The sequence below is a fragment of the Penaeus chinensis genome, chromosome 35 (assembly GCF_019202785.1).
Source record: "Penaeus chinensis breed Huanghai No. 1 chromosome 35, ASM1920278v2, whole genome shotgun sequence".
Taxonomy (NCBI): Eukaryota; Metazoa; Arthropoda; class Malacostraca; order Decapoda; family Penaeidae; genus Penaeus; species Penaeus chinensis.
The window spans coordinates 19263872-19275664 of record NC_061853.1 but is presented as its reverse complement, the minus strand read 5'-3'; the positions used below and the strand labels follow the sequence as shown (position 1 = coordinate 19275664).

The following is an 11793-nucleotide window of genomic DNA, read 5'->3' as shown; positions in this document are numbered from 1 at the left end:
ACATCAGACCTAATCACGGTGATACAACAGCTGATTACATTATTTTTCTTTAAATAACTATTTCAGTAAAGGTCATCTCTTTATCTCAACCTCCCTCCCCTCCTCTCTATGTATCTTCCTCTCTTTCTCCCTCCCTCTCTCTCTATCGTGTGTGTGTGTGTGTGTGTGTGATATAAACATACAATATAAAAACACCTACCTAATTACAAGCTTACTCACGTGGGAGAAAGCATTATATGCTATGCCGGATGGGGTGTGTGTGAGTGTGTGCGTGCGTGTGTGTGTGTGTGTGTGTGTGTGTGTGTGTGTGTGTGTGTGTGTGTGCGTGTGCGTGTGCGTGTGCGTGTGCGTGTGCGTGTGCGTGTGCGTGTGCGTGTGCGTGTGCGTGTGTGTGTGTGTGTGTTTGTGTACATATACGTACACTTGTACAATTGAGGGCAAAAATAATGACCTATCTTGTGTTTATCTAATCATTTGATAGCATACGAGTCAGTACAGTTTGCGTAACGAACTTCCTCTAACGTAAATCGTTTTTGTTTGACATTTTCTAAACTCGGTATTAAATGCAATTACCGACATGTTTGAGCCCATGGCAAATGTATCCTCTCGGTATAAAACCTATATTGCCACAACATTCCAACCAATTTCATGACAATATGTGAAAAAGCTTGCAACACATGCAAATCAAAATCATAGTTACCACCATTACCGTTTTTCATGCAACTGCCCACACCTTAGAATAAGATTAACCATAACGACATCGGCACTTCAGCTCAATTTTACAAATCTATTACTTGTATCACAATTTTATTTAATTTCTTACACCCTGATGCACAGTTGATCATGGATGACTAACTCCAACCATGGCTCTAGCATCGCATTCGTATCTTCTGCGGAAATATTGGTAACCCTGGACCAGGCCTCTGATGCGCGGGCACGCCTGGCGCCCTGATAGCGACCGCAGGTGACGATGGTATCAGGCGGGGAAACAAGAACATACTACTGGGTTGCAGGAATCGCCTCTGACGCGATCTTCACTTGCGCAAGTTGTGGCTGCAACAGAGCCAGATACACTCACGTGGACTTGCCCGAGGAAATTAAATTTGACGTATGTGATCATGGGTGAATATTGTAACATCCTTCACAAAATAAAGGAAATTAAATATATTCTACTTAGCCACTCAGACTACTTATGTCAGTGGTTTCAACATTACGTGAATTCAAATAAAAAGAAAACAATCAAAGCTCGTTACTGGACGTAATGCTAGCTAATATGGAAGCCAGTAACTTTCAATTTCAATTACTGCCTCCAGCCACAGCCACACACACACACACACACACACACACACACACACACACACACACACACACACACACACACACACACACATACACACACACACACACACACACGCACACACACACACACACACACACACACACACACACACACACACGCACATACACACACACACACACACACACACACACACACACACACACACATATATATATATATATATATATATATATACATATATACATATACATTCATTGCACTATTTATGCAGAAAAAAAATAAACAAGGTTGGGTGAATATCTTTATTTTAAATTATCAAAAACAGAATATACTGGATAAAGCGAAATAAATAAACAAATAAATAAAAACAGTTTCCAACAGGTAACGAAAAAAATGAGCACAGTATTTTCCGCATTTTTTATTCACTTTCCCCGTCGGCAATGCGTTAAAATATGAGTGATTGTATTCTTGTTTATCTCTAGTTTGATTCCATGTAAATACACAAGACTAACAATTCGAGCCTGTTGCAAGATGCTAACAGTCTTCTGAAAGCTCAGAGCGTGAAAAGGGTAGATTTTCTATACATGTCCTGGTGGATAGAAAAGAACTATTTCTATATGGTATATTGTTCGTGTACATGGCTTTCCAGTTGTTGTATTGTTTTAATAAAACTTTCCTCGACGAATTCTCCGAAGTTAGACTTGAAAAATTCATCTTTTACTATGCTCATTGCGTTTATGCAGTACAAGTACAGTAAAATGCTGACATGTATGAAATAAGATACAATGCCATCCAATATGGACTACCCTGCTCTGACAGTTTATGTTGAGATAGAAGGAAATCTTGGTATCTAATAGCATGCTAGACTCTTCTTATTTGAACTCATCAGTTACCGTAAATAAACAAATAGAGAAAAATGCACATGCACAGCAGGTATCCGATTTATGTACACATACAAATAAACTCACATCCATCCATAAAAGCATACATGAAAAAATAAAAATATTCACACTCACATACATATATATGTCTATAGATGAATAGATACACTGGTATGTATATATGTATATATATACACACACACACACACATATATATGTATACATATGTATAAATGATTATATATAAATTAGCATATGCATACATATATATGTATATACATAGAGAGCGACACACACACACGCACGCACGCATGCACGCACACACACGCACACACACACACACACATATACACACGATTATGTATATACATATATACATATATGTATGTATACATATACATACATACATACATACATACATACATATATATATATAAATATATATATATATATATATATATATATATAGTGTGTGTGTATGTGTGTGTGTGTTTGTGTGTATGTGTGTGTGTGTTGTGTGTGTCTTTCTATATATACATGTATATTTATGCATTTATATATATATATGTATGTATGTATATGTATGTATACATATACATACATACAAATATTTGTATATGTGTGTGTGTGTGTGTGTGTGTGTGTGTGTGTGTGTGTGTGTGTGTGTGTGTGTGTGTGTGTGTGTGTGTGTTTATGTGTGTGTATATCTTTGTATATATGTATATTTATGTATATATATGTATATATATATTCATATATATATTCATATGTATATATATATGTATATATATACATATGTGTATGTATACATATACATACATACATACATACATACATATATATATATATATATATAGTGTGTGTGTATGTGTGTGTGTGTTTGTGTGTATGTGTGTGTGTGTGTTTATGTGTGTGTCTTTCTATATATACATGTATATTTATGCATTTATATATATGTATGTATGTATATGTATGTATACATATACATACATACAAATGTTTGTATATGTGTGTGTGTGTGTGTGCGTGTGTTTGTGTGTGTGTGTGTGTGTGTGTGTGTGTGTGTGTGTGTGTTTATGTGTGTGTGTCTATCTTTGTATATATGTATATTTATATATATATATGTATATATATATTCATATATATATTAATATGTATATATATATGTATATATATATATATATCTAAGTTGGTACCTACCCATGTACAATACGTCAATATTCATACATACACAACACACATGCGGATACACACAGAGCCTATGAACATAATGTCATCAGTCGTATATACAGAACGCACGAAATCGTACACTTTGAAGTCTTCTTTTTCCTTTCCCCGTCGCTGGCTGTACGTTTCTCGCGATAAAAGCTCCCGCCTTATACCCGGGATCCGTCCACTCCGGGGTTTGGGTTTTCCAAACTTGTCTGTTTCCGACTGCTGGAGTAATAGGATATCTGAAAGTACAAAAAAAAAAAAAAAAAAAAAAAAGGAAAGGAAAGAAGGAAACTTAGAATAATAAAGTAAATAGTCGGGGAAAAAAAATCCAGAATGAGTGGAATCCACGAGGCTTACCGACGAGCCGTATGAGCGAACGACGATGAATCCAAGGACGTAGAACCAGATTTCGAAGAGGAAGAGGCTGATGAAAATGCCACTCCCAGTGGACTCTAATGCGAAGAAGATGGTCGTTATATCGCGAGCTATCGGGATACCCAGTAAGAACATCCACAAGAGAACCAAAGCACGGCGTTCCTAAAAGAAATGTAGAAAGTAATAATAAGAAAAGAAAGGGAAAACAAGGGAAAGGTATTCGTACGCCACAAAGAGATTCTTATCCCAGACTGATATCCGTGAAAAGATTATGAACAAGGTCTAGAAAACATTGCAGGCTTCCATTTCTCTGTATGATGAAGTAGATGAACTAATGACGATAAGAAAAATAAGTGTCCAACCATTTCCTACCTTAAAGACTCCTATGATAAGGATGATGCTACATGGCATCGCAAGCAGACTAAGAGTTAACGCAGCAATGACGACCCCTATCGTACCTGCAGGAAAAAAAAAAAAAAAAACATAATTGCGCGTTATCAGGACACGGAATGATCTAACACTGGCTTCCTAGCTCCTATACTGTGCACTAAGCCATGAGATCACTAGCCTTAACTAACTATGGAACCAGAGCCAAGTCAAGGGATTATCACTCGTATGACCAAACCTAGGTGTCTTAAGTGTAAACTAAGAGAGTCAGAACTGGCTCTTGTTCCTTTATTTAGTGAAAATCTAGGATGTGTGCTTTCTCAAAAATTACGTATCATTATGCTGTTATGGCATGAATTATCACAACTTGATTTTATTTCTTAAAAACGTAAATGCCCGCTCTTTCGAAATTGAGGATAAGAGCAACGCGTGGGTGAAATATTGTGAAATATTGTCCATACTAGTCTTTTCGTGTTTTCATGTTTGCTGACCAAAAAGAGCAAGGACATACGTGAATTTTAAAAGCTGCCATGCTCCATGCTGCTGATTACAGTTTGAAGCCTAGATACATTCGACATTGGAATACATTATTGTAATGTAACCGATGCATTAATCTGGGTCGCCGGAAGAGACTAATAATGTTTTATCTTCACTTTCCTATCTTCGCTCTCTCTCTTTTTCTACCTTTCTCTTTCCCTCTCCGTCCATCTCTCTCTCCCCCCCTCTCTCTCTCTATATATATATAAATATATATATATATATATATATATATTTATCTCTCTCTTTTCACCCACTACCGCATCTTGGTTTGATTTACCCAATATATACAAATCCGCGCGATGTGTGTGTGCATTCATGCACACACACACACACACACACACACACACACACACACACACACACACACACACACAAGTTAAACCTAGCTACGGTAGTGTGTGAGTCTATCATAGAAAGAAGGTGGGTTGGGAACCACCAACAATGATTACCTAAACAACTACTCGCCTGGGTAAGGATCATGGGTCAGTCACCCCAGTATAAAGACCTAGTCAACTACATGATGTCAACATGGCGCCAAGTAGTTCGTCAAACATCGCATAGGTGATGGCACGAATATAAATGAATATATATATATATATATATGTATACATATATATGTATATATATGTATATGTATATATATACACACACACAGTATGTATGTATATGTAAATATATATACATATATACATATATATATATATATATATATATATATATAAATATATGCATATGCATATGCATATGTACACCTTACATACGAGTTGCCCTCTTGCAAATTCAAAGTATACGCCACTCAACAAACACACAACTAATTCTACGTTACAAAACTCCTCGCTATCTATCATTGGTCACAACATAACTAACAAATGAAGTCACACAGAGATCAGCAGACGGAAGTGACACACATCCTCACCTCACACCTCATTCCCCTGCTCTCCGTATTAGTATTTTCACTGTTTGCTGCCATTAGTTTCATCACAATGCACAGTTTAGTATATATTATTTTCTCAGAGAACAAATAATTCCGTTCAAGTTATCCATTATTAATATGTTCGGGTTTCCCCATTATGTTATTCATATTTACTGTTACGATATTCGTTGTAAAAAAACTGTTTTCACCTGCATACACCCTATTAGTAAGTACTTCGTTACTACTTCCTCTTTGAAACGTGTGTATATCCTTCTGTCTTTCACAACACCTATGTTTACTTGTATTTCTTTAATCGGTCGCTTATTCACAAATGCATGCCGATTACCTGCTCTAAGCTCAAACCCACCCACCTGCCCACTCTGCACAGAAATCACTATAGGATTATGAATGTCCCGCAATCCACACACACACACACACACATGCACATGTACACATGCACACACACACACACACACACACACACACACACACACACACACACACACACACACACACACACACGCACACACACGCGCATGCACGCACGCACACGAGCACACACGCACGCTCGGACACACACATACACACAGATATATATGTGTGTGTGTGTGTGTGTGTGTGTGTGTGTGTGTGTATATATATATATGCATAAACACTCACACATATATAGACAGATATTTGGATAGTATATACATACACAGTCATATATATATATATATATATATATATATATATATATATATATATATATATATGTGTGTGTGTGTGTGTGTGTGTGTGTGTGTGTGATGGTTGTGTGTGTGTGTGTGTATATATATATATGTATATATGTGTGTATATATATGTATACATTTATATATATATATATATATATATATATATATATATATATATATAACATCAGTTTCCGTGTGGAGCTTGATGGTTGTTGTCCCATATATATATATATATATATATATATATATATATATATATATATATATATATATATATGATGGTATTTGTACAGGGTCAAATGCCTTTTCGTAGTCGATGAGTGCCATACACTACGAGAAGACATATATATATATGTATATATATATATATATATATATATATATATATATATATATATATGGTGTGTGTGTGTGTTTGTATATATATGTATGGGGAAGGGGACGAAACAGTGGAGAGGAAGGGTGAAGGGTTGAGGTACTGGGATAACTGACTAACTTTATGACTGCACACTGACAATTCTGTAATTAAACAAAAAGCTATTACAGTTATTGCCTCTCAGTGCACATATTTTTGGCAGCAGACCAACCGTGCCTCCGGGTTAATCTCGGTTCATTCAAGGATCACACACTCCCTTTTTCCTTGTCTCTCTTACTCTCTCCCGCAAAAACGTTTGCTAAATCTACACGATAAGTGCCTTCAAATAATGTTCTCAAAGTTTATCTTCTAATGATTTTCCCTGGTTTCGTGTTGTCAGTTCTTGCGCGGACACAAATTGCTGAATTATTTACCTTTTAAGGGCAGGAAATTCTGTTCGTAGTTCTCGCTGATACTTGTGTGCAACATGAAGGATGTCAGAATGATAAATATCACGGAGATTATCTGTTGAAAAGAGAAATGCATTATCGTCGTTTCGCAGGTCATCTGTGACGTTATTCTCGATGAATATTGCTCTCACTGTATGGGAAATTTTATAATGTAAATGGCAGCATAAAGCCAGTAAGTTAATGTTGGAGGTTGTTGAACTTTCGTATTTCACACTCTTGCGCTTATGCATGGCTTTCAATTATTATAGTGTCAGCTGTCAACCTCGTACTTACCGAGCCGATCAGGCCGATGCCAAAGGACAAACTCCTTGTTGTACAGGCCACGCAGCTTGGTCGAAAGAAGATCATAACACACATCTGAATAAAGAATGTAAAGAACCCGTGTTTGCTGTTACCGGTGTAAGCACATTTTAACCACTCGAAGACTGCCGAAACTGATATGGAATGATTTGATAATGCAAAAAGTGTAGTTGACGTTTCAGCAAGTACATTTTTATGATTCAATTTAGTTATGCACACACATATATATATATATATATATATATATTATCTTTTCACTGTGATGTATGTATTCTCATTTATACCTACTTTCAATTATTATCACAAAGAACTGGCAGCTTTTTTGATAAGGGAAACACCTGGAAAGCACTTGAAATACTGATACACGGCTGCCTCTCACAGCTTGCATAGGCGGTGTGTGCAGCGCTGCGGCTCCTCGGATGTGTGAAGCTTACAAAGAATAAATATTTAAGCCGTAAGTAAGCGATAAACGTGCACCGTGGGGTATTCCCCGACGACATTGACGTAATTTCCCGTAATCAGTCAACGGGGGAAAGCACGATCATGACTATACTTGCTCCTTTCCCCCTCCACTCAAGCACAATTCAGTTACTTTAGCTTTTGTTTTAAAGACAGAACAATGATTAACGTTATATTGCCAGTAGATAAAGTGGACAATTTCTACAGTTAGTCATACAACTTTTTTGTCCAAGTCTGAATATTTCCGAGAGGCAACTAAAGATTGGGAAACGTAGGAGACTGAGCTCTCCCGCCCACGGTTTCTTGGAAGCAGCCCCCCCCCCCCCCCCCCCCCTCACCCGACACACAATCTCCAATCTCCTCCATGCCATTGTTTGCACACTGACAATTCCATTTTTTTTTTTTTTTTTTTTTTGTTTTGTTTTGTTTAGCGAACAGTCCCTCTTCTACGGCTACTGTTGCATATCAGGAAATTCCTCTGTCGCATTTTGTTTATTTCGTGGCCGAGTTTTCTTTCCTGCTATTCATTGCATAACAGGGATATTTCCCTCACAGCTTTTTGCATGGCAGACTTTATTTATTTTTCTTGCATGGCAGGAAATTCGTCTTCTGTGATTTCTTGCATGGCAGCATATTCCAATTTTGCGATTTTTATTTATTAAATTTTTGTTTTGCATGGCAGGAAATTCCTCTTCTGTGATTTCTTGCATGGCAGTAAATTCACATCCCGTAATGTTTTGTTTTCTTTATGACATACTATACAACGCCCCTCCCGCAGTTTTTTTCAGTGGCAAGACATTTTTGTAGAGCAGGGGATTCCCTTCTCACTATCCTCCCTAAGGTCATTTTACATGGCAAACAATTCCCATCTTGCGAATTTTTTTGCAACCATTTGCAAGGCAGAGAATTCTTCTGCGATTTTTGCATGGTAGCCAGTTCTGTGATATTTTTGCATGGTATGTAATTCCGATATCACGAAATTTTGCATGGCAGACAGTGTCCTCCCAGCATTTTGTTTTTCATGGCAGACCATTCCCCTCACGTTTTCGTTCCTCTTTTTTGTATGACTGACAATTCTCTCCTGATTTATTTTTTTTTCTCTATTTGCGTAACATACAATTCTGCCTGTTTTTCTTCAAGATAGATAATTTTTCTCCTGTGATTTTGCAAGCAGGGCATAATACTAACACATGCTTTTAAAGTCATAACATTCGCCATTTTTTTAATTTTTCTCTAGAATTGTTGCGGCTGTATATAAAGTGGACCATTTTTTTGTTGTTGTTGTTGACAAATAAATAAATGAAAATGTCCATTAATATGGATGCTAGACTAAATGTTGATCTCATTGGGGAGGTTTCATTGCAAAGAGTACATACATCCTAGCTAACAATGGGCTCCTACATCCCCAAGTACTGACCTACCAAAGGAAGACCAAGGTGCTTATCTAGGAAGCAGAGCAACGGGACAAGGCTGCAGAGGAAGGTAAGATAAGATAAGCTAACAAATGCGATAAGGCCGATGAGACGGTATCATGGAGGACTGACTTAAGACCGGATGTTGATGAACGTAGCCTCGACGTAGGAGCTAACCCAGAGATCAATCCTCCATTCCACCAGAAATCCTTTCCTCCAGTTTTAGGTTACTGTTGTGAATCAACTCGAGTTGCACCTCACAAATCATTTTCAGTTTCATAGAGATAAGTAGTTTCTGATGAAAAATACCCCATAGTTTGCAGTATTGAAAGTTGAAGAAATGGAGATATGGAGTTAAGTTTCGCCATTACAAGATAGTTGCATTAGATACTACAATTCTTGTAGATCATTATTGGACGTCAGGAATATAAAGGGAAGCTACGATCTCCAGGGGGTGCCAGGGAACACCAGCACCTGGCTGATAAGGACGTTTCTGTTTTTTGATATCATATGCAAAGGGCATGTGGCCAGGACTGTTCTCCGCTGACCTCTTGGGGAAAAGAGGCGACTTCCATCCACCCTGAATGTCTGCTGGGGTTTGGCTCCGAGGAGGAACCGTGCCGTTGCTTTTTCATATTACTTGAGGGGGAACTTGGGTCGTGCAACATCTCGTGGGGAGGGGAATGAGGTCACGTCATAGGTCAAGCGAAGAGATGTGAGGCTGGGTTAAAAAAGACACTAACAGTAGCGTGGCTCTCGTACCATGGGAGTGAATGTTTAGTAGCAGTGCCAGCTGATGTAGTTCAGAAATCGACTGAGATTAGGTTACAGCTGTTTCGAACTTTGGGTCAAAATGTAATGAATTTTGAAAGAAGAACATACTCCCCTTTTTAATAGAATTTTGTCATCATATGTTCTGTCTCGTCAATTATGAAAATGATGATAATATTAATGATGATAATAGTAATGATAATGATGATAACAAGAATAATAATTATGATGATGAAGATGGCGATGATGATGATAATAGTATTAATAACGATAGTGATAATAATAATTATGGTAATGATAATGATAATAGCAGTAATGATGATAATGATAATGATAATTATAATGATAATAAGGATACTAATAATAATGATAGTAATAATAATAATGATAATAATAATAATAATAATAATAATAATAATAATACAAGTAATAATAATAATAATAATAATGATAATAATAATAATAATGACAATAATGACAACAACAAAAACAATAATAATAGTAATAATATTAATAATTATGACAATAATAATGATGATGATAACGATAATAATGATAATAATAATAAAGAATTATAGTAACAATAATGTTAATAATGATGATGATGATGATGATAATAATTATGACAATAATGATAATAATAAAACAATACAGGTAATAATAATTATAAACAAATAAAACAATAACGATCAGAAGAAAAAATACTGTAATAATGATGATAACAATGTTAGTGATAATGATAATGATAATATTAATAATATGATAGTGATGATGATGATAATCATAATAGTAATAATAATAATAACATTAAGGATCATAATAGTAATAGTAATGATAATAATAATGGTAATGATAACAATGATAATAATAATGATAATAATAATAGTGATAATGATGATGATGATGACTGTAGTGGATAATCAATCTCCGTAGAGTTTGAGATGTTAGTTTGGTAGCGTGTCACCCAACTACAGGTAATCTCCAAAAGGTTTGGCGTATTTTGGTGATGACTCTCGGGTGATTTGAAAGTGATCCCGTAGTCACAATAAAAGAATAAAAAAATAACATCACTGGCTGACTAAAAAGGCAACATAAAAAGAGCATCCATATTATACATCTATTTCGCACAAATCTTTCTGAACATAACCAATATACACGACAACACACCATACACTTACTTGATAAACAGAGGCAACCCGCCACACCCCGAGAAGCACCAGCCAGCCAGGTAAAAATCCAACGGTCTGTCACCACACAAGATAAAAGCCTCTTCCTCTGACTGGCCTGGCTTGACCTTTTATACCACGCTTGGTGAGGTTCTACACATAATGTATTTAGTTGAATTTATTAAATAATGTATGGCGAGGTGAAAATAAGCTTTAAAATACATAAAATAAAAAGAATAATAACAGTATACAAAATAAATAAATGACAGGAAAGTATGGAAACGTGAAAGAAGGGATCCATGAGGGAAAACGGGAATACACGAAGAGAGAAACAGAGCTAGGGTGAATTAGTCGAAGGCAAAAAGGCAATAATAAGACAAGGTAAGCATGTAGCATAAGGTAAATAGTGTACAAGTAGTGTTACGTCAAAGGATATAAAAATACAGGTTTATTCTTACAGTTTAGTCTTTTATTTACCACCCTGGCTAACTGCACAGGCATGGTCATAACATTACATAGTGGTGTTACATTTG

The 11793-nt window shown here is 36.2% G+C and overlaps 1 protein-coding gene across 1 annotated transcript; it reads right to left on the bottom strand.

Annotated features, from left to right (window-relative positions):
• Positions 1-3251: 3251 nt before the first annotated feature.
• On the bottom strand, positions 3252-7900 carry LOC125044297. The gene is made up of 6 exons (XM_047640895.1): positions 7741-7900; positions 7426-7509; positions 7117-7207; positions 4144-4229; positions 3754-3933; positions 3252-3635 (listed from the first exon to the last, which is right to left on the bottom strand). The coding sequence occupies exons 2-6, from the start codon at positions 7507-7509 to the stop codon at positions 3558-3560; spliced, it is 519 nt and encodes a 172-aa protein (XP_047496851.1). The 5' UTR covers positions 7741-7900; the 3' UTR covers positions 3252-3557.
• Between the last annotated feature and the right edge of the window lie 3893 nt (positions 7901-11793).

Bases quoted from the DNA above. Each gene is read 5' to 3' on its own strand.
- LOC125044297 (XM_047640895.1), bottom strand. From the start codon at position 7,509: ATGTGTGTTATGATCTTCTTTCGACCAAGCTGCGTGGCCTGTACAACA. The intron at 7,208-7,425 runs GTAAGTACGAGG...TCTTTTCAACAG, and splicing joins GCATCGGCCTGATCGGCTCG to ATAATCTCCGTGATATTTAT. The intron at 3,934-4,143 runs GTAGGAAATGGT...CATTTCTTTTAG, and splicing joins TTATCATAGGAGTCTTTAAG to GAACGCCGTGCTTTGGTTCT.